This window comes from Macrotis lagotis, chromosome X (genome assembly GCF_037893015.1).
Source record: "Macrotis lagotis isolate mMagLag1 chromosome X, bilby.v1.9.chrom.fasta, whole genome shotgun sequence".
Lineage (NCBI taxonomy): Eukaryota > Metazoa > Chordata > Mammalia > Peramelemorphia > Peramelidae > Macrotis > Macrotis lagotis.
The window spans coordinates 435,370,869-435,394,866 of NC_133666.1; the positions used below are offsets into that span (position 1 = coordinate 435,370,869).

At 34.7% G+C, this 23,998-nt stretch overlaps 1 protein-coding gene across 4 annotated transcripts in view; it reads left to right on the top strand.

Annotated features, from left to right (window-relative positions):
• Positions 1–23,998, top strand: part of PRKDC (protein kinase, DNA-activated, catalytic subunit) — a 192,623-nt gene that overhangs the window by 28,987 nt on the left and 139,638 nt on the right. For all 4 annotated transcript variants that reach the window (XM_074199918.1, XM_074199920.1, XM_074199922.1 and 1 more), the window contains 9 exons: positions 1,680–1,766; positions 2,693–2,812; positions 3,044–3,200; positions 6,171–6,277; positions 7,994–8,084; positions 9,230–9,393; positions 10,422–10,574; positions 15,466–15,573; positions 22,769–22,995. In XM_074199918.1, the coding sequence (XP_074056019.1) occupies positions 1,680–1,766; positions 2,693–2,812; positions 3,044–3,200; positions 6,171–6,277; positions 7,994–8,084; positions 9,230–9,393; positions 10,422–10,574; positions 15,466–15,573; positions 22,769–22,995 (1,214 nt within the window). The remainder of the gene's footprint in view (positions 1–1,679; positions 1,767–2,692; positions 2,813–3,043; positions 3,201–6,170; positions 6,278–7,993; positions 8,085–9,229; positions 9,394–10,421; positions 10,575–15,465; positions 15,574–22,768; positions 22,996–23,998) is intronic.

Below are 23,998 nucleotides of genomic sequence, written 5' to 3' on the forward strand. Positions count from 1 at the left end.
ACCCTCATCCCTGCCTGGTTCAGGTCCTTATCACTGTTTTCCTGGACCATTGCAGGGATCTTCTAAGTGATCCCAGGGTGACTTTCCTCACATGCAGTTCTGACCTGGTTGCCCTTTCTTTAGGCTTTCTGTTGTTTCTTGGGCACCACCCCAGCCTGTGTCCTTTTCTTTGTTGTGGCAGATCACATGGACCTTTTCTTTGTCCTTGTATAGACAGTCACTACCTTCCTATCCACACCTTTGTATTGCTCTCTTCTTTGGCTAGATTGCATTGTCTTCTTCCCTCAGCCTTTTAGTAGCTTCTCAGCAAGGATGACCTTTTTACCTGATGCCTCTCCTAATGTCTTCCTGTGCCAATGCCATCCCTTCTAGAACGATTTTTTGTATAGATTCAGAGTAAACTTATAGGGTGGCTCTCTTAATAGAACGTGAGTACTTTGAGAGCAGGGACTGCTGGACTCCTGTTTTTAGAGTTTCATTACTAAGGACGGTGCCTGGTTACTGTACCTAATGCTGCTTAATGAGTGATGATTGGCAGATCACTTACCTGGAGTCAGGGAAACCTGAGGTCACATACATTTTCATACACTTACTAGCTCTGTGACTGTGAGCAAGTCACTTTACCTGTCTCAGTTTCCTTAAGTAGAAAATGGAAATAATTATAGCACCTACTTTTGCACAGTTGTTTTTGAGAATCCCATGAAATAATGTCTCAACAGTGATTAATAAATGATTATTTCCCTTTTACCTTCCTCATTCAACTCTACTACCTTACATTTTCCTAGAGATTGTTCAGTGAATGAAGAGTCAGTATATATAAGTGAAGTGGTATGGAATTTCACTTTAGTGAAAGTTAGTACCTTGGGCAAATGTCTTAATTTGAATTTAGTTTCTTTATCTCTAAATGAAGATGTTAGAAACCATAGAACCATAAAGGACCCCTTTCAGCTCTAAAGATACAATCTTATGAGCTTCTTATCCAGCCTCAAAAATATTAAAGTGAAAAAAAAAATCAAAATTTTTTTGAATGAACAAAAATCTACTTTTCTCTTCCCCCTTATTTCCCTATTCCTCAGTTTGAGGGGTTGGAAGGAAGGCAGGGAGAAGATGAAAGAGTAGGGAGAAGAAAAGCAAAACCTTTATAACAAAAATATATAATCATTCAATTCCTTCATTTGCAATAGCCAAAAATAATGCATCTCATTTTGTACCCTGATTTCATCACCTTTCATCAAGAGGTGAATAGTATACTTCATCTGCTTACATTTTGGGTAAAATTAAAATCATATTCTTCCCTGAAGGAAGTTGGCAACTTCAGGGTTATAGCAGTCTTTTAGAGTATAAAGATCCCTTCATAAATGTCACAAAGTTCACAGATGTCTTCTTGATAGTAATTGTGCTATTTAAATTCATTGATTGAAAAAATAATTGATAGAATGCTACTGTAAATTAACTATTACTTTTAAATGATTAAGTATTTTCTTGATAATGTAATGTACATGCAAAAATGGTAATACATGTGTGTATAAAGTATTCAGCCTACAGAGGCTGTATTTCTTATTTTTTTATACTGAATCATTTAATAAGTTGGGGCCCATGCAGTAACTTTCTTACAAGTTGGTAACCACTGAGTTATTTTTTCATTTATGTATGACATGATTTTATATTTTATTTGACAGGGACTAAGTCCAAAGAGTTACAAGAAGTCTCCTGAAGACCCTGAAAAATATTCTTGTTTTGCATTATTTGCAAAGTTTGGGAAAGAGGTAACTTTTCCAAAAGTTTTACACATGTAATTTGTTATCTGATTATTGCATTGAAGTGACCCTGAATTCTCAAAGATTGTGATCATGGAGTGGGAACTACCATAGGTTTTAGAAGGCTTCAGATATATGACTGGTGATAGAAAGATACCTATCATCTGAAGATACAATTAGATTCAGAGAGGTTTATAACAAAATTGACTATGGTGATGAATTTTTCATCAATAATAACTCTTAATGACAATAAATTCATTGAGTTAGTGTGATCTGTCTTGGTGGAGGGAATACTGTTGAAATAGATGGGGCTTTTTAAAATTTTTTTCAAGGCAATAGGGTTAAGTGACTTGCCCAAGGTCACACAGCTAAGTAAGTAGAAAGTGTTTGAGCCTGGATTTGAACTCAGGTCCTTCTGACTCCAGGGCTGGTGTTTTATCCACTGTGCCATCTAGGTGCCCCCTGAAATAGATTTTTAAAGAATTATTTTCCTATGTCATTGTCATGAATCATTTTAAAATTGACAATGTATGGAACAATCCTAATCGTCAACGACAAAGTTCTGTTGATTATTTTAAAATTTACTTGTTGAGTCCAAGTGGAAATATACTAAAAATTATTGGCTAGAGTGAAAACATGTATACTTTCTGTCCAAATTCTCTAAGTAATGAAGATGTTAACTATTTTTGTTAATTGTCAGATTTACCTACATCTTTGATGTTATATATTCTTTCACCCTTTTTTACAAGTAACTTGGGTTGTGATGACAATTCTTTTTTAAATTTATAGTTTAGTATCCTATACAGAGGATCTAGAATCTGTTACTGAATTTGTCCTAAATGGGAAAAAAAATTTGCTTTTAAGTTTGCCCTCTGATGACAACCTATATTTATTTAAACATTTTTATTTGAATAATTAGTGTTATTTTATTTAAGGTATCAATAAAAATGAAGCAATATAAAGATGAACTGTTAGCCTCCTGTTTGAACTTTGTCCTGTGTTTGCCACATGACATCATTGAACTGGATATTAAAGCTTATGTTCCTGCATTACAGGTTGGTTTCTGTAGTATAATTCAAATTACATTTTCCTTAGTGATTACTACTTTTTAGAGAACCATATTAAGCACAATTCTATGCTCTGATCATTTCATAAGATTTATATGTTCTCTTTTGCTTTAGAACTTGTGAGCTGACAAATTTCTTAATTTTTTTATTTTAAAAATTTTTCCTTAATACTTATTGGTTCCCTGTGATATTTACCTTATTGCTTATATTAATATGCAGATGGCTTTCAAATTGGGCCTAAGTTATACCCCACTGGCAGAAGTAGGCCTGAATGCCCTAGAAGAATGGTCATTGTACATACCAAAACATACAATCCAACCATATTACAAAGACATTCTACCTTATCTTGACAGTTACTTGAAAACTACATTATCAGGTAAGTCAAAGAAAATTTGGTGACTTGTAAAACTTAAATTAGAAAAGAGAATTTCGTAATAACAAAATAATTTTAAATATTCTACTTAGGTAATCTGAGTATAATAATGTTGCTTTTTCACTGCACTGCATATTGATAGATGTAAATTTTTTTAAAGTAGCATAATACAGTAGAAAAATTAATATATTTGGAGTCAGCAGGTTTAAGTACTAGGCCATACTGACACAAATTGGCTTTTTATTTTTTAAAATAAAAGTTCCATTGCTGATTTTTTAAAAATATTACTAACACTTCCTAATAACTTTACTCCTCCCTCCAACCATAGAACTCTCCCTTATAACAAAGAAGTATATAGGCAAGCAAAAGAAATAACATATTAATGATGTTTTCTTTTTTCTTTTTTTTTTTTTTGTAAAGAAATGAGGTTTAGTGACTTGCCCAAGTGCACACAGCTAAGTAATTATTAAGTGTCTGAGGTCAGATTTGAACTCAAGTTCTCCTGACTCCAGGACCAGTGCTCTATTCACTGCTCTATCCACAGCCCTGATGATGTTTTCCAATAGTCCACTATGTTGGCAAGACCCAATATTGGTACTGCTCTGTTTTTGGCCTTGGAGGGGAGGAGGCATGTTTCACCTTTAGTTCACTGAAGCCAAAATTATTCACTCCTTTGATCCCAGTTCTGATATTGTTCAGTGTTATATTTCTTTACATTAGGCATCATAGATTTAGAACTGAAAGGGAAGGTAAAGATCATTTTATTTTATAGTTAGAACATTAAGTTACAGCGAGATTAAGTTGATTTGACAAAGTCCATGCAAAGAGTAAGTGAGCAGATCCAGGAATTGAACACATGAGTTTTGATTCTTTGTATATTGGCTTTTACTGTATCACAGTGCACTTTGATTACTGGATCAAGTGATCTATTGGCATTGCTCATTTTATTCTGTATTGCTTTCTGGTAATACACATTTTCTTGAATTAGGTATATTTGCCCTTTCTTATAGTTTAATAACATTTTGTTACATTTGTATCCCAGAATTTATGTAGCTATACACTTAATCAGTGGGCATCCAATTGGTTTTTAGCTCTTTGCTGCCACAAAAGTGTTGTTTTAGATGTTTGCATATCCTTGAAGTCTTTGAGATATGTGTAGCTAGTAGCTTTATCATTGGGACAAAAAGATGTTCAATGTCTTTCCCAGTATAATTCAAAATTGTTTTCCAGAGCATTTGGAAAAGCTCAGTTTTTTTCAACAATGTCTTAACGACCCTGATTTCCCAGAGCTTCTCCCCAGCATTTATTATTATCATCTTTGTCTTTGTACATTTAATGTGAGATGAAGCTTTAAAATATTTTGATGGTCATTTTTCTTCTTAATAATAATATAACATTATTATCAGTAGTTTGCATTTTGTGTTTTAAAAACTGACTGTTCGTGTCTTTGATCCTTTTCATATTGGGGAAGAGCTTTTGTTCTTTATATTAATTCCCTAAATATCTTGAATACATTTTTCTTAATTAACCATTTGACTTGGAAGAAATAATTTCAGCTTTCTGGTGCTTCCTTGCATTGAAAATGAAGGGGCTAGACCATTTTTTTTTTAGTTCTTTTTCAGATGTAAAATTATGTTATTTATAATAAAATACAAATTGAGAAAAATCCAAGGAAAAGTCATCATTTATTTACTGATGCTTTAATTTACAATCTAACAAATTGTAAATTCCATAGTTAGGACAATTGAACTATTATGAAAACATCATCTACCTTTTTATGTAGCATATATAGTAGAATTGTAGACTCAGAATTTTTATAACTACTATAATTTGAAGAGACATAACACCCATCTGTTCTACTTGCTTCATGAAGAAACTGAGACTCAGAGGATGGGTACTTGTATACATGTTTATACAACTACTTAATGTTAGAACCTGAATGAACTAGACCTTAGGCTCCATGATTCTTAGGTTATCAAAGCACTCTATAAAATGTAAAGTGCTACATGGATAAGAACTGATACTATTTGAATTATACTGGCTTTGGTCAAACAATTTTTTAGAGGATTGAATAAAAGAAGTTATTAAAACTTTTGGAGGATTAAGTAATACTTTTGTTGAACTTCTATCTAATTAGTTTTGCTTATTGTTATTTTTGTTATTATATGTTACATTTTGATTTATTTTATTTGAACCTTAGTCATGTGAGATAGAAAATAGGTGTTATGGAAGAAAAAGATTTGAGAAGAGATTTGTAGGAGAAAATCCATTTGTGGTGGATTGGAGTGGGCATAGTGATCTTACAGGCATTAAAATGAATATTTAGAAGAGGAAATGGAGGGAAATGCCTATTTGAAATGAAGAAAGAAAAACATACAGGTAGGAGAAAATAGTTGAAAGCCAGAGTCAGATTCATTAATCAGTTAGAAAAGAAATTATCACAATATTTTAGGGAATTAAGACCACCAAATGAAGAGGAGATAGTGACTTTATTTTTGAAACATTTCTCATTTGAAATGCATAAGACCATGAATATTATTTGAGAGGAATCACTAAAAGAAAGATTTATAAATTTCTTCTGACCCTGTTTTTGTCATACTTTCAAGGTTTACAGTTAATCAAGAAATCATTAGTTGTGTTTCATTGTAAATTATAAAAGCTTAAATACAGATTTTTCTAGATTGGTGAAAATTTTAGAATTTGCCATAGAAAGAGCAGTAATTATATAGTGTGCAAAAAAGTTCCATTTTTAAATGAATGTTTCTGATAATGAGTGTAATAAATGTTTGGTCATCTTGTTCTGTTTTGAATTATATTGGTTTTTTTTAATTGAAATTATTTGTACTCATTTGGAATTTAAATAAGGAAATTACTTTTACAATTGCATTTAAGCTCAGAATTTTATACAGTATTTGGAGATTTTTAATAAAGGACAGTAAATATATTAAATGTTCACAATTTTTTCTCAATTAGATGATAACAAGGATAATGGGGAAGTCACAGTGCTTTCTCGTGCAGCCCAGAAGGGGTTTAATAAGGTTGTAGTTAAGCATCTAAAAAAATCAAAGACCATTTTATCGGTAAGTAAACTATTTTTTTTCTACTTTAAGCTCTGGTATGTAATGTAAGAATGTAAGAGCTGGTGATAATCTCTGAATGGAGAAAATAGCTAAAATGTAAATTTTAAAACTTTATTTATACCAAAAATATATGAAAGGATTTAATACAACAATTTAGTGAAAATGTAGGAGTGATTATACTGTACAATAACTACTATTTTGATTTTTTTTCAGTGCATTTGCTCTCCATAATAAAATGGACTGTAATTGAGAAAGTAATAGGATTTTCTGCTTTAATTAGCTAGTTTTCATCTTTATGTATTTGAAGTTATGATCCCAAAGCTCACTTATATATATAAAGGTTGCTAGGTTAGCTATTCTGGTAGTTATTGCACCTTAAAAGAGTATCTTAGAAATAGGTAATTGGGGGCGGCTAGGTGGCGTAGTGGATAAGGCACTGGCCTTGGAGTCAGGAGTACCTGGGTTCAAATCCGGTCTCAGACACTTAATAATTACCTAGCTGTGTGGCCTTGGGCAAGCCCCTTAACCCCAATTGCCTTGCAAAAAAACCTAAAATAAAAAAGAAATAGGTAATTGAAAATGTTATAGGAAGAATTGAAGTGAAATATATTATCCATTTTAGATTTAAATCCTGCAATGCCAGAGTTTATATATAATGCTAAAGAAGATAAAGTCTAGAATGGAAGGTAGCAGTCATTGACCAAGACCAATTGTCAGACTTCATATATGACTAACCCATCCTGTAAACTTTGTTTTTCATTTTCATTCATTTTACAGACATTTATAATGTGCCAGACTCTGTTCTAGGAATAGGGGATATAAAGGGGGGAAAAAAAAACCCTTCTCTCAAGTTTACATTTTACAGAATGAAATACTTCGACCTTGTTTTGAATTTGATTAATATATTTCTGTAAAGATATGCCTGAAAAATGAACATGAAACTTTTACATTGATCCTAAACAGCTAGAATATAATTTTTGCACTAATTCTTTTTATTATTTTTTTATTAAAGATTTTATTTATTTTGAGTTTTACAATTTTCCCCCTAATCTTACTTCCCTCCCCCAGTTCCCCCACAGAAATCAATTTGCCAGTCTTTACATTGTTTCCATGATATACACTGATCCAACTTGAGTGTGATGAGAGAGAAATCATATCTTTAAGGAAGAAACATAAAATATAAGACTTAACAAGATCAGACAATAAGATAACAGTTTTTTTTTTCTAAATTAAAGGGAATAGTCCTTGAACTTTTGTTCAAACTCCACAGCTCTTTATCTGGATACAGATGGTATTCTCCATTGCAGACAGCCCCAAATTGTCCCTAATTGTTACATTGATGGAATGAGCAAGTCCATCAAGGTTGATCATCACCCCCATGTTGCTGTTAGGGTGTACAGTGTTTTTCTGGTTCTTTTGCAGTAACTCTTAACTAGTGTTGTGTCTTCTATGCTATAATAATCTCTCTCTCTCTCTCTCTCTCTCTCTCTCTCTCTTCATATATATATATATATATGCACACACACACATATATATACATATATATGCACACAAGTATGTGTATATTATGTATCATTAACAAAAGGAACTAAAAGTATTGTCACTATTGGAAAAATGATTTCCTTTTTCTTTAAAATTTATGGCCTTGATTGAAATGATCTTGAAATTGAAATGGTCGCAAAATTACTTTAACTAAATCTTTGTGCTATATGAAAGGATGAAGAGATGTCCTTGGAAGCTGTGAGAGGTCGAGTGATTCGGGTGCTTGGATCTCTGGGAGGACAAATAAATAGAAATCTTGTTACAGGTAAACCTCTTAAGTTGCTTCCAGGTGTATTTAATTTCACAGAATGCCTCTAAATTTATTTGTTGCTGCATACATTTGACATTTTTAATCAAGTCAGTTAATGTTTATTAAAATTTTTTATTGGCCTGCATCAAAGCTATATATAGCAAATTATGTCATAGTGATATTTAGAGCAATTTTATCCTATGTCCTTCCCAGTTTTTTGTTTTGTTTTTTACACAAAATCAAATGAATTCAGTTCACTCTGGTTTCCTTTCTGATTCTGATAATTCAAGAACTTCTGTCTGCTCTGTAAAATCTCTCCTTGACATTTGGGGAAATTACTATTTGTCATTTATGGTAGGAAGTACTGTGTTCATATATTTTTAAAATTTAAACAGTTATACATAGTTTTTAATGAGTATTTTCAAAGTTTAAAAAAATTCCTCTCTTCCCAAACTAATCCAGCTTTTACTCTTAAAAGTATAGTAACTGACAGCAATATTTAATCTTAACAAATCTCATTTAAGTAGGTTTACCACCTAAAAATGCTTAAGAGTTCAAATAATCATAATAAGAAAAAGTTTTCAGATCCTGATGTAAAGTTAAATTTTATACCATTTTATCTTTTTTTAAAAGAAAGATTATATTTATTTTGAGTTTTACAATTTTCCCCCCATTCTTGCTTCCCTCCCCCCCACCCCAGAAGGCTTTCTGTTAGTGTTTACAATGGTTCCATGTTATACATTGATCTCAGTTGAATGTGATGACAGAGAAATCATATCCTTAAGGAAGAAAAATAAAGTACGAGATAGTAAAATTACATAATAATATAATGCTTTTTTTTCTTAATTTGACGCTAATAGTCTGGTCCTTGTTCAAAGTCCACAATTCTTTCTCTAGATACAAATGGTATTGTCCATTGCAGATAGCCCAAAATTGTCCCTGGCCGTTGCACTGAAAGGATGAGCAAGTCCACCAGGGTTGATCATCACCCCCATGCTGCCGCCAGTTGCACCATTTTATCTTACAAAATAATTGTATATACCTTTTTTCATACTCTTTCGAGCTTCTTCTGATGTGCTCCTTTTCAATTTATTATTGTATAATACTTTTTCAGTGATAAATTATGAATATAAAATATTTTTCTTAAATTTTTTTAATAGCTGCTTCCTCAGATGAAATTATGAAGATGTGTTTGGCATGGGATTCAGAGAAGAAACTGAGCTTTGCAGTACCATTTGCAGAAATGAAACCTATAATATATTTGGATGTATTTTTGCCTCGGGTCACAGAACTGGCTCTTTCATCTAGTGACAGACAAACTAAAGTATTTTCTTTTTTGTTTGTTTCAATATTAACATTTTAAGTGAGCTTTTAATAACTGTTGTTTTTAAGAGACTTTTTCTTAATAACCATAAACATTTAAGAAGGGGAATCTGTTTCAGCTATTCCATAAATTGTTGTTGCTTTTTTTTTCAACTGTGCACCAGTTTGAAAGCAATTCATCTCTGATTCAGAGTAATAATAAAAATCATATGCAACTGTTGAAAGGAAAAAATTCAATAAAAGTGCCTGGCAAGTAATTTAGAGGAATTTAGTTTTCTGGTTATAAATACAGTATTGAGTGGGTGTCCTTCTATCATATTGGCTCTCTTGTCTTTTGCAGTTTATGGAAGATATAGATAAAATTTACTTGAGTTGGGAAGTTATGGGTGAGTTGTGACTCATGAAGTTGAAGGAAATTTTCATATCAGTGAGATCGGATGTTTTTGATATATGACTGTCAAGTCTATGATAGAAATGTAGTAAGTGAGTTCATATGCAAATTAGTAGTATATAAAGATTTTTTTTAAAGAGAAAACAATTGAAACTCAGATAACCTCAAATTTAAAACATTTCTTTTCCTTGCTATGTTTTATGTCTCTTATATGATTCAACTTCCTTAGTAACTAAAAATGATCAGGTATTTTACTCTCATTTACTTAACTTAGATGATTGGTGTTTCTTATAAACAAGAAATTTGCTAGCACTTATCAACCAAAAGTGGAATATGTATGGTTTTCTGTATATTAAAAATGAAATTAAAATCTTTTATCTTCACAACTTTTAAATTTAAATCTTTGGCTCTTTGGGTAGAAAACTATTAATGAATTGTGAACAATGGCAGGAGTTCTATACTTTATGAAACTAATATCTCAAGGTTATTTATACTCGAGTCATAATGCTTAGCTATTACTTTTTTAAATTTTGGTTTTGTTTTATTTTAAACACCATTTTTACAAAATGCTAAACATTTTTCTTTTGATATATAGTATTGGTATACACCACTTGGATAATCTGTTTTGCTTATATTAGATTGCAGCGTGTGAACTGTTACATAGCATGGTTATGTTTATGTTGGGAAAAGCATCTCAGATACCTGATGGAAAGCTGGGTTCCCCACCCATGTATCAACTATATAAAAAAACATTTCCTGTGTTGCTTCGACTTGCGTGTGACGTAGATCAGGTAATTTAGATTTTTTATTTTTGATTATGGATTGTATTATGAAATAAAGTACCTTGATATATGTGAAAAAAGTGATGTTATCATGTCTTTTTGTAAACTAAAATAATGAAAAGTTTTATCTCAGAGAATTTTTGAGTGTTAAAATTAGATGGGCTTTTGAATTGAAAAAAAGAATAAATGTCAAAACTAGGAGAAAAGTACCTAGTTGATAATAGCCTTCTTTTTAAATTTTTCTTACAAACATAGAAATAGTATCTGAGATTTTTTAAAGGTTATGGTAGAATGTAGTGGAGATGCTTATCTTTTGTTACCAAAAATCACCTTAAAGTATAAGCATATATAACTTCAGTCTGAGCCACAGTGAATTTTATTATGCAAATTTCTACTTCTTTGAGTTTTAAAGGATTGAAAAAAGAATGGTAGATAGACTCCTATTCATTGTAGTAGTACTAAACCAGAAAAAGAAAGTGACAGGTAATCTTTAGGTAAATATATTTCTCTGTTAAAAATTGCTTCAGGGGGCAGTTAGGTGGCACAGTGGATAGAGCACCGGCCCTGGAGTCAGGAGTACCTGGGTTCATATCCAACCTCAGACACTTAATAATTGCCTATCTATGCGACCTTGGGCAAGTCACTTAACCCCATTACTTTAAATTTAAAAAAAAATTGCTTCAGGAGCTACCACTTAAATTTTCCACAGTGTGAATATAAAAGTTTAGGAAAATTATATCATTGCCTGAAATTCTCAAAGGGAAGATAGCTTAAGAGGGAGGCTTTCAGAAACATTTTTATTTATTTAAGGCAATGGGGTTAAGTGACTTGCCCAAGGTCACACAGCTAGGCATTTATTAAGTGTCTGAGGCCGGATTTGAACTCAGATACTCCTGATTCCAGGGCCGGTACTTACCACTGTGCCACCTTGTTGCCCCGTCAGAAACATTTTTGAGCTATTTTGATAAGAATATAAAAAAGATTTATGTAGTTAACTATTGGAGTTTAATCTCTAGAGTTCAGATTTTGAAAGGACACATATAAAATTTGAAGGAGAGTAATAAATGAAGAAGTAGATACAAGATTTGTACAAACCTGTAAACAAAATGTCAGGAAGACTAAATTTAAGATTGAACTGAAACTTGAGAAAAATGTGAAGGAAAGTATAATATACTGTCATTGTTAAAAAGAACAGGAAAGATACTTATTTTGGAGAATATCATATATATGTATACATACATATGTATGTATATGTATAAAATTTATTTATTTTAAAAATGTTATTTATTTTCAGTTTTACAATTTTTCCCCTAATCTTACTTCCCTCCCCCCACAGAAGGCAATTTGCCAGTCTTTACATTGTTTCCATGTTATCAGTGTATACCTAACATTGCTCCAAATTGAATGTGATGAGAGAAAAATCAAATCCTTAAGGAAGAAACATAAAGTAAAAGAGACAGCAAGATCAGACAATAAGATATCAGTTTTTTTTTTCCTAAGTTGAAAGGAATAGTTCTTGGTCTTTGTTCAAACTCTACTTTCTCTGGATACAGATGGTATTCTCCATCACAGACAGCCCCAAATTGTCCCTGATCGTTGCACTGATAGAATGAGCGAGTCTATCAAGATTGATCATCACCCCCCATATTGCTGTTAGGGTGTACAGTGTTTTTCTGGTTCTGCTCATCTCTCTCAGCATCAGTTCATGCAAATCCCTCCAGGCTTCCCTGAATTCCCATCCCTCCTGGTTTTGAATAGAACAGTAGTGGTCCATGATATACATATACTACAATTTGCTAAGCCATTCCCCAATTGAAGGACATTTACTTGATTTCCAATTTTTTGCCACCACAAACAGGGCTGCTATGAAAATTTTTGTACAAGTGATGTTTTTACCCTTTTTCATCCTCTCTCTTCAGGGCCCTGTAGTGGTATTGCTGGATCAAAGGGTATGCACATTTTTGCTGCCCTTTAAGCAACAGACTGATCTCCAGAAACGTTGGATGAGCTCACAGCTCCACTAACAATGTATTAGTGCCCCAGATTTCCCGCAACCCTTCCAACAATGATCATTGCCCTTTCTGGTCATATTGGCTAGTCTGATAGATGTGAGAATCATATTTTTGATTGACAGGAAAAAACTCAATTTCTCTTTTGTTTCTCTTTTCAACATATGACTGAAAGAATAAACATATTTCAGAAAAAGGGTTTTTTTTTGTTTGTTTTTTTGTTTTTGGCAAGACAGTGGGGTTAAGTGATTTGCCCAAGGTCACACAGCTAGGTAAATATATTAGGTATCTGAGGCTGGATTTAAACTCAGGTTCTCCTGACTCCAGGACAGGTGCTTTATCTACTGCGCCACCTAGCTGCCCCTGTTCCGGAAAAATTTGAAACTCTTATCTTGAGGAGATGGTAAATGATCACCTATCTGCTCAAAATTAATTCAAAATTCTTACCCTGAACAAATGATTTCCCAAATTACTGCAAAAATCTTGAGATGCCTCACTCACCTTTTTTCTTTTTGATATTCTTGCTGTAGTAGATCTGTGAAATATTATAAATATGACTAAATTTGACCAGTGCATTTGATAATCTCTAATGATTTTTTAATGCAAAAGGATGGGGAAAATACGGGCTAGAAAATAGTATGCCATTAAGTAGATTGTCATCAGGTGGTCATATCCAGTGACTTGTTTCTCATGGACTGCTTTGATTCATGAATCTCCTTTATCCTGGAGAAAATTCTATTCATGATTGAAAATTCTTTCTTCAGCAAATCCATACAGTTTACAATCCTTGATCATGTCTTACTCATTCCAGACATTTTATTTATTTATTTTTGCGACTACCATGTGAAGATAAATTTTTTTTGTTTGTTTTTGTTTTTTAGGTTTTTGCAAGGCAAATGGAGTTAAGTGGCTTGCCCAAGGCCACACAGCTAGGTAATTATTAAGTGTCTGAGACCAGATTTGAACTCAGGTACTCCTGACTCCAGGGCTGGTGCTTTATCCACTGCACCACCTAGCTGCCCCTAAAGATAGTTTTCAGTGTTCATTTTCTTTGTAAGGTTTTGAGTTTCACATTTTTATCTCTCCCTTCCTTCCCTCTTCCCTCCCAACAGAAAGCAATCTAATATAGGTTGTTTATAACTGTGTTAAACATATATTCGTATTAAGCATGTTGTGAAAGAAGAATCAATTCGAAAAAGTAAAAAGTTTTGGGGGGAACCATAATACATAAGGCAATTAAAAATTAAAGATAGTAAGCTTTTGCCTGCTTTTAAATGCCATAGTTCCTCCTCTAAATATGGATGGTATTTTCTATCACAAGTCTTTTAGAATTGTGTTTTGACTGTAGTAAGTACTACTGAAAAAGAGAAGTGAAGGCCATCTTTGTTGATTCTCACCCAGAGTTGCTAGCTTCACTCTCATTAGTGCTCACTTCCCTTAGCATCAATTCATGCAATTAATTTTTCAGCTATTCTGAAGTTACATTCCTCATGATGTCCTATAGAACTGTTGTGTTCTATCACATTCATCTACAATTTTGTCCAGCCATTCCCCAATTGATGGGCATTCCCTCAATTTCCAATTCTTTGTCGCTAAGAAAAGAGCTGAGGTTGCAGCTAGGTGGTACAGTGGATAGGGCACTGGCCCTTTAGTGAGAAAGACCTGAGTTCAACTCTGACCTCAGAAACTTAATAATTACCTAGCTATGTGACCTTGGACAAGTCACTTAACCCCATTTGCCTTGCAAAAAAAAAAGAGCTGCTGTAAATATTTTTGTACGTGTGGGTTTTTTTTTTTATCTTTTTTGTGATTTCTTTGGGACACAGACCCAGTAGTGGTATTACTGTCTCAGACAGTATGTGCAATTTTATTTCCCTTGGAACATATGTCTTACTCATTTCAAAAAAAATAATTCGATGACTTAAAGTTATAGCCATCACACACAATATTTGAAGTAGGGAGGGATTATTAATTTCTAGAATGATAGAATCAAAATCTAAAAAAATATGTTGACAGGCAAAAACAAAGCACTGGATCTTCACAAAGTTCAGTTTAATAGCAGTAAAAATCAGATCCTGTGCTCAGGTTCTGAAAATGAATAGACTAAGTTTAGAATGCAAATGATATGCTTGAATTGTAATTATTGTGAGAAAGAGAGGGTTTTTGCTGCATTCTAACCTTTGTGATGTAGCCATCAAAAAAAGTTGAAGTAGTTAGGCTGCAGTAGTAAAGATAAAGTGTCCAGAACAAGGTGTGTAACGGTTCACTGTATTCTACAGGGGTGAGAGTCAGAACACACCTACAACATTTTGTGAAGGACAAACTGGAATGTGTCCAATTTGTGAAGGCAGTGCAATGAGTGTGATATGGGTTAGAAAATCCAGCCATTTTTAGGACACATTGAAGGAACTGGGCTAAAGACTTGGGACTAAACATGAAAGCTATCTTCAAGTAGTATGGTGGTGTGGAACTGGTTTTGTTCTATTAGACTTTCTAGAGCAGAACTAACGCTGTTGGCTAGCATTAGAGTGGTGGAAATTATCCCTTCTGCTCCTAGCTCTGTTTAATTAAAACATTCTGAAAATAAGAAATGTCTAAAAATGGAGTAACTTAACCTTTTATGATAGTGAGCTCCCTGACACTATAGGTCTTTAAGCAGAGGCTGCATAGATTGTCAAGTGTGTTGTAGAAGGTCTCCTTGCTTCAGGTAGGGACTGGGTGAAATGACTTCTAAAATGTTATAATTGTATGATTTCTGGGCTACTTATTCCTGTGATGATGATGGTCTAATAGTCTGACCTATTTGAAAATAGTGAATAAGAAGGCATAATTATTTGAAAAGAAAGATATAACAGGTGTATCTAATGAATTTGTATTATTTTATGACCTAGGTGACAAGGCAACTTTATGAACCACTTGTCATGCAAATAATTCACTGGTTCACCAACAACAAGAAGTTTGAAAGTCAGGATACAGTGACATTATTAGAAACGATTCTGGTAGGTTGCATTTGATTTCTTTGCTTTTTCTGTTTATCAATAACAGAATGTGAATTTATTTATAAATGACTTATTAATTTATTTTCACATTAATACAATAACCTTGTGAAAGTACACATAATCCCCTCCCCCCCAAAATAGAAAAACCTCAAGAAAAATAAAATGAGAAAAAAAAGTATTTCAGTCTGTGTTCAGATACTATCAACTCTGTCTGATGGGTTACATTCTTTTATCATTAGTCCATCAGAGAAGTTGCTTCAGTAATTTTTTCCCTCACTTGCTATTGTTAACTGAATTTCCCTCCATTCTATTCCTCCCTACTCCCACTTATTATATACTCTTTCTCCTTTTCACTCTGTCCCTCCTCAAAAGTGTGTTGTATCTGACCATCCTGTCCCATGATCTTCCCTCTCTTCTATCACTTACCACCCCCTCTCCCCTCCCCTGTTCCTTTTCTGCCATCTTATCCCTTTCCTCTCCTTTTTTCCTTCAGGGTTAGATATAGTTCTATACTCTAATGAGTGTGTGTGTTATTTCCTTTCTGAGCCACTTCCAGTGAGAATGAAGCTCCCTCAATTCCCCTCACCTTCTCCCTTTCCACTCCATTGCAAAATCTTTTCCTTGACTCTTTTACATGGAATAACTTAGCCCATTCTACCTCTCCCTTCCTTTTCTCCCAGTACATTCATTTTTCACCCACTGATTCCCTCTTTACAGCATCTTATACATTTATAATCATCTCCCTCCTGTGCCTTATCTATATATGCTCCTTCTAATTGCTTAGTAAATGAGGTTTATATGATATCAGTATCATCTTCCCTTGCAGGAATACACATAGTTCAACATCATTAAATCCCTCATAATTTGTCCTTCTTGTCTACTCCCTCTATGTTTCATCTGAGTCTCATACTTAAAGATGAAACTTTTTGTTCAGCTCTGGTTGTTTCAACAGGAAACTTTGTGGATTCCCTCAGTTTATATTTTACCCTCTGCTTCTCAGATCTCAGGGCAGTTTTGCTGTATTATTTCTTTCCTTTTAAGGTTTTTTTTTTTTTTTTTTTGTTTTTGAGGGCCGTGGGGTTAAATGGCTTGCCCAAGGTCACACAGCTAGGTAATTAGCTAGATTTGAGCTCAGGTCCTCCTGACTCCAGGGCCGGTGCTCTATCCACTTCACCACCTAGCTGCCCTGGATTATTTCTTGAAAAATGAAATCTAAGCTCTTTTTTTCTGGTCTTGACTTTCAGGTAGCTCAGTCATTTTTAAATTATCTCTTCCAGATCTGTTTTCCAGGTTCGTTGTTTTTCCAATGATATATATATATCTCACATTTTCTTCTAGTTTTTATTTTTGTTTTATTGTTTCTTGATTTCTCACAAAGTCATTGACTTTCCTTAGCTCTACTTTACATTTGAAGGAGCTATTTTCTTCAGAGAGCTTTATTTCCTTTTTCATCTGGCCATTCGTCCTCAATGACCTTTTGGATGACATTTTCTATTTGACCTGAAATGGTTTTTTAACATGGTATTTTTTTTAATATCTCCTTCACCATTCTCATTTTTCTTCGCAATTTTTTTCTCTACCTCCCTTACTGTCTTTTCTTTCTTTTTTCTTTTTTTTTGCAAGGCAGTGGAGTTAAGTGGCTTACCTAAGACCACACAGCTAGGTAATAAGTTTCTGAGGCTGGTTTTGAACTCAGGTACTCCTGACTCCAGGGCCGGTGCTCTATCCACTGTGCCACCTAGCTTCCTCTCCTTACTTGCTTTTCAAAGTCTTTTTTTTGAGCTCTTCCAAAGCCTGAGACCAGTTTCTATTTTTCTTGGAGGCTTTGTTTGCAGAAACTTTTACTTTGTTATCTTTTGAGTGTGTATTTTGATCCTCCATGGGACCAAAGTAATTTTCTATGGTTAGGTCCTTTTTTTTCTTTCTTTTTAATTTATATAAGGCAATGGGGTTAAGAATGACTTGCCCAAGGTCACACAGCTAGGCACTTATTAAGTGACTGAAGCTGGATTTGAACTCAGGTCCTCCTGACTCCAGGGCCAGTGCTCTATCCACTGTACTACCCAGCTTCCTTAAGATGCTTTTTCTTCTGTTGTTAGGTCATTTCTTCAGCCTATGACCTGATTTAAAGCATTTTTAGGGATTTTTGGGATACTCCCCAAGGACCTTAATTCCTCTAGGGTCTTTTGAGAGGTTCTCACTCCTCTCTTGGCCTTTGTGCCTGTGCTCTGGTCTGTGGATGTCCACAGGCCCTAGTCCCTGCTCTTCTGTGGTAGTATGGGGGCCCAGACTGTGACCTGAAACTGAGTGTGGGCAAAGCAGCAGAGACCCATCCCAGGGATAGTGGAGATACTTCTGTAGTCTCTCCTCACCCCCTTAGTGTCTGTGGACTGGGTGCTCTGGAAGCAGCTGCTGGATGGCTCTGCAGTTTCCTACAGGAGGGCTGCCCCAAGGCTGGCACTGGCCTAGGCTTCTTGCTCACTCTGGTGTGGCAGTTCTTTCCCTCTGACCTTCCAAATTGTCCTTGACATTACCTGGGCTGAGAGGTCTGGAAACTGCCACAGACCTAGGTGACCCCAGAGACCTATGCCCAGGGGTATTCCTGGAAGACTTGAGCTGGTTTGCTTAGGCAGGCCTGTGCAGCTGTGGCTCTTTCTAGCCAATAGACCTTTCCCACATATCTTCTAAGTTCTCTTGGGTTGGAAAATTGTTTTACTCAGTGTATTTCTGTGGGTTCTGCCCCTCTACAATTAGATTAGAGTCATAATTTTATGATATTTGAAGTGTTCTGAGAGAGAGCTTCTGGGAATTCCTGCTTCTACACTTCTATACTTTTTTTTTTTTTTTTTTTTTTTAGGTTTTTGCTAGACAATGGGGTTAAGTGGCTTGCCCAAGGCCACACAGCTAGGTAATTACTAAATGTCTAAGGCCGTATTTGAACTCAGGTACTCCTGACTCCAGGGCTGGTGCTCTATCCACACTTCTATACTTCTACACTACATCTTTGCTCCGGCTCTAAGGATTTTTTTTTTCTTACTAATTTTTAGTTAAGTCATATGAGTTTTAAAAATATTTTGTTTAAGGAATTAGAAAATATGTTTTAATGAATCAGAATACCTTGTTTGTAAAATTTAAAGTTTTCCTGTGTGGCAAGAAAGTAGTCACAAGCAGGTTAGGCCTTATCCTAGGTCAAGTGAAAAGATAAACTGTTGACTTTCTGGTCAACAAATCCAAAGCCTCAACATGTCTAAATCAGAATTCATTCTCTCTTCCTCAGAACCATTCCTTTAATTCCCCACTTCTGTTCAGGAGACTTCTGTTCTTCCAGCAATTACTGTTTACAACTTGAAACTTGTCTTCAACTCCTCATCACCCCAAATACCCCACTTCTTCAATGTCCCATAGTATTCTGGATCCACAGCATATCTCACCTGCCCCTTCATCTCTGCCCATACTGTCACCACCTTAGTTCAGGCTCTTATCACCTCTCCATTGGACTGTGGCAACAGCCTCGTTATTGATCTCTTTGAAAGAGTGCATGGTAAAGTATTGATTAAATGTTTACTGTGTGCCAGCTTCATGTGAAAGTTAGAAATATATGGACGGCAAGGTGGCTCAATGGATAGAACACCCGCCCTGGAGTCAGGAGTATCTGAGTTCAAATCTGGCTTCAGACTAGTCTGTGTGGCCTTGGGCAAGCCACTTAACCCTATGGCCTTGCAAAAACCTTTAAAAAAAAAAGAAAGTTAGAAATAAAAGCCTATAAGAGACTCCCACCCTCACAGAGCCAGGGAAGCAGTACATAAAAGGGACTAGAAAGAAATAGGTGGGCAGGTGGTCTGTTCGCCTCATGGTTCAAGGCATAAGTGGGTGAACATTTACCTATCAGATGCTCCAGGGCAGAGTGCAAGGTTTTGTTTAGGGGGTGGTGTTGAGGATGATGGCTAGAATATAAGGAAGCATGGCTTGGGAATAGTCAGGAAATGCTATGGAGTTCAGGACTAGCACCTTTCTCTCAAGTTTCTCTCTCTCCAGTCTGTCTTCCACATAGATGTCACAACTGCCAGAGGCCTCTGACTCTCTCTGATGCAAAGGATGGTTATCACACATAACTGGAGAGAGTGAGCCTGCAAGTCAGAGTGCAGGTGTTGAGGAGTGAAGGAGGACTTGGATGTCTGGAGAGTAAATGCTGTTTAGAATGCTCTTTCTGCCAGACTCATACCTCTTCCCAGTAGAAGCCCTTCCTGATCACAGCTGCTTTTGGCTTCTATCCTGAAATTACCTTGTTTTGATTTTGTGTAAATTTTGGGAGAATACACACACACACACACACACACACACACACACACACACACACCCTTGAGAGAATAGAAATCCTTTGAAGGCAGTAATTATTTTTGTATGTATGTATCTTCAGTAACTAGAACAGTGTCTGGGACATGATAGATACTTAATAAATGCTTGTTGATTAATTATTTGGTCTACATATATAGTTTTAGTAATCCATTTTAATCTTGTTTACTTTTAGTTTTACATATATGCATGCTCATATGTATTTTATATGTGTTTGTATGCTTATGATGTATATATTGTGAGAAAAATAAGCCAGCAGGAGGGATGGATGAAAAGAGAAGAAAGGAAGGACAGATAAGAGAGAGAACCAAGGGAGAGAAGAATGGAGAAAGGACAAGAAAGGGAGGAGCTGGGAGGAAGTCAGGTATAGAAAGAGGACCTGTGGTTTCACTGGACTAGGGAATTACTGGATGAAAAAACATTTTATCAGTGAGGATCTCCCTCCTATCTGACCAGTTTCTGAGATTGGAGCTCTGTGTAATTTCTCATTCTTTTGTGCTGCTTTGGCTCTTACTCTCATTCTCTCTTGACTTTTTTCAGAAGAGGCAAGGCAGTGAGGTTAAGTGACTTACCCAAGGTCACTCAGCAAAGTATTAAGGATCTGCTGACTCCAGGACTTGTGCTCTGTCCAGTACTTCACTGAGCTTCCCTGAATAATTCTTGAAGTAGAAAAGTGTTGGCTTTTTAAGTTCAGAATGCCTGAGTTCTGTTGTTTATTGCCTGTTTAAATGTGGTTAGTGAATTTTCCTTTATGTACCTAAATTTCCTCCTCTGTAGCTCCCTCTTGCTTCAAATCTTGTGACTTAGGATCATAGATTTTAAAAAAGTGTTTCAGTGGAGCTATGTAGTTGATGATGGGTAATCCCTCCGCCTAGTACAGTTTACAACCCTATTTACTAATAGGAATCAGAGTCAGTAAGCCTGCATTAAGCACAAACTTTAACAACACTGTGCTAAGCTTTGAGGATGCAAAGAAAAGGCATTTGAAAGCCTTTGCCCCCAAGAAGAACATGATTTAATGGGGGTGACTTTTCCCTGTAGCCTCTGGTAAGGTTTCTGCGAGTACACAGAGACTCATCAAGATAAAAGGAGTGGAGGAGGCAGAGATTCGTGTAGATGAATTGATATTGCATGGATGCCGTGAAGCCCACTTGCTGGTTATCAAATATCCCTTATTCTTCATGTAATTCTAATTCCATAGATGAGCATTCTATTTATATATTTGTTTCTCAGGAATTAAATGTCAAACATTTATTAAAGCCTCTTATATTTGGAATACTGTGTAAGGCTTTAGAGAAGATAAATTTAAATAAAGTTCTTTCACAAAACTTAAAAGTATAACAATATAACGTTCATAGACAGAATAAATAGTAAGACAATATGAAGCACCTTTAGTATTACTAAAAGTAGGCAAAGGTAATGATCAAATGGATCATAAGAGTCAACAGTGCAGTCTTTGCTATTCCTATAAAATTTTCTATAGGATTGCTAAGACAGTTTATTTTTATTTCTAATTCTTTTGTTTTTTTAATTTCATCTGATTTATTACTTGTGAATTGAAGGTGGAGAGAACTGCATTCGTTTGGAGGTCCTCACTTTGCCATCTCACCAGTAATCTCCCATAACTTTCTTAGCTTTCTTAACATTATTTTAACTTTCACTTGTTAGAACATGAATTTAATTAGCTTCCAATGACAAGAAAGTTATCATTTTCTTGATTTTTGTGAAATTAATTTTAGGAATGGGCATTGCATGATCAAAGAGGCAGTCTACTTTTAATGCCATGTTTTATTTCTTGTCTATTAATCTGATGAGCTAAACAGTATTATTTCTCCTTTTTTATAGGTATAGCACAGAATATTCATCTTTGTGAACAAATAAAACTATTCTATTTTTACACTGTAATTATTTGACTTGATATAGCAATTTTGGAATACTTCTGAATCTTGTCTTTTTCTCCAAAAGCACCAATAAGATTCTTTTCTTTTCACAGCTATTTTAAATACAAGAAAGTTATCATATCTTTACCTATTTCTTAGAGATAATTTTATCTCTTTGGAATATAGACCTAATTAGTGGTCAGAGTATGTTCAGTTTAGTAGCTTTTGGGGCACAGTTCTAAGTTCCTTTTCATTATGACTGAGTCAGTTCACATCTCTTCCAGTGGTATTAATTAACCTGTTTTTTTCTAATTCTTCCAGTATTTGTCATTTTCCTTTTTTGTTAACTTTACAAACCTGATCAGTATGAGGCAGAATTTCAGAAATAATATTAATTTACATTTCTCTAAATTATTTGTCATTTAGAGCATTTTTTTCTTATGGTTGTTGATAGCCTGGATTCCTTTCTATGAAAATTGCCTGAATATATCCTCTGACCATATTTCACTTAGGGAATGGCACTTATTCTTGCAATGTTGAATGAATTCTGTATATGTCTTAGAAATGAAAATTTTATCAGATTTGCTGTAAAGATTTTTTTCATATTTGTATTTTTAATTTTAGCTATATTCCCTTTGTTTCTGCAAAAATATATAATTATTTAACTTTATTTTATTCTGACAAGCGGACTGTTTTTATAATAGATATGTGAAGCAGCATAGTATAATGTATAAAGCACTTAATTTAGCATCAAGAAGACCTTAGTTTGATTCCTGACTTGGATATTTACTAGCTGTGTGACACTAAACAAGAAACATGCTTCTCTGGACTAAAATTTCCTCATTAGTAAAGTTAAAGGGATTGAATTTAGGGATTTTTCAAGTTATTTCCAATACTAAAATACTGATACTATATCATAGAAATAAAGGTTTGCTAGTAAAATAATTTGCCTCTTGTTTCAGGATGGCATAGTGGATCCTGTTGACAGTACCTTGCGAGATTTTTGTGGACAGTGTGTTAGAGAGTTTTTAAAATGGTCCATTAAGCAGACAACACCTCAGCAGCAAGAGAAGAGTCCTGTGAACACCAAATCACTCTTTAAGCGTCTGTACAGCTTTGCTCTTCATCCCAATGCTTTCAAGAGACTAGGAGCAGCACTTGCTTTTAACAATATCTATAGAGAATTTAGGTAAGTCAACAAAAATTGAACATTACTTTTTTTCAGTATTTAAATAATTACTTAAAGTATGATGTGGGATCAAGTAAATTATTTTTTATCAGGGAATGTATGTTTGACTATTTAACTGTTATACATTATTGACTATATAGTATATTGACTATATACATTTCACATTGGTCATGTGGTCTCTCAGTGCAGCTAGGTTTGTGGTTGCAGTTGTTAGAACTTTGGGCCTGAAATCAAAAAAACCTGAGTTCAAATGTGGCTTAGACACTAACCTACTGGGCAGCTAGGTGGCACAGTGGATAAAGCACCAGCGCTGGAGTCAGGAGTACCTGGGTTCAAATCCAGTCTCAGACACTTAATAATTACCTAGCTGTGTGGCCTTGAGCCAGCCACTTAACCCAATTGCCTTGAAAAAAAACCTTAAAAAAAAAAAAGACAGGACACTAACCTACTGTGTGACCCTGAACAAATCAGTTTACTCTGTCTACTTTGTACAGTGGGGATAACAATAACACTTAACTTCCCAGGGACTTTGTGAGTACCAAATGAGATGATATTTGTAAAATGGTGCAAATATTAATACGATGCTTGGCACATAGTAAGCACTGTAAACTCTGAGAAAGCAACAATAGCCCTGGACTGGACTTTCCTTCCAGAATTATGGCAGAGCCCAGGCCTACCATCAAGTTTGAACTTAGAAAGTAGACTGAAAATGGGCAAGCTCCTTAATGAGCTATTACAATGGTAGGGATGCTCACTCATATCCAGAAGAAGGGAATGACTCCAGAACACCTATAAGCAAAGAAAGCTTCAGAGAATAATATAGCTTGGACACAAGTTAGAAAAAAAATTTACAAATATTTTTATAAGTAAAATGACAACCCTTGAGGAAAAAAATGGGCAAGGAAATGGGGGCTATGGATAAAAGAATTGGAAATAGTATTAACAACTAGGCACAAGAAGTACCTGGTCTTGCCAAAGCAATAAACTTATTGAAAACTAAAAT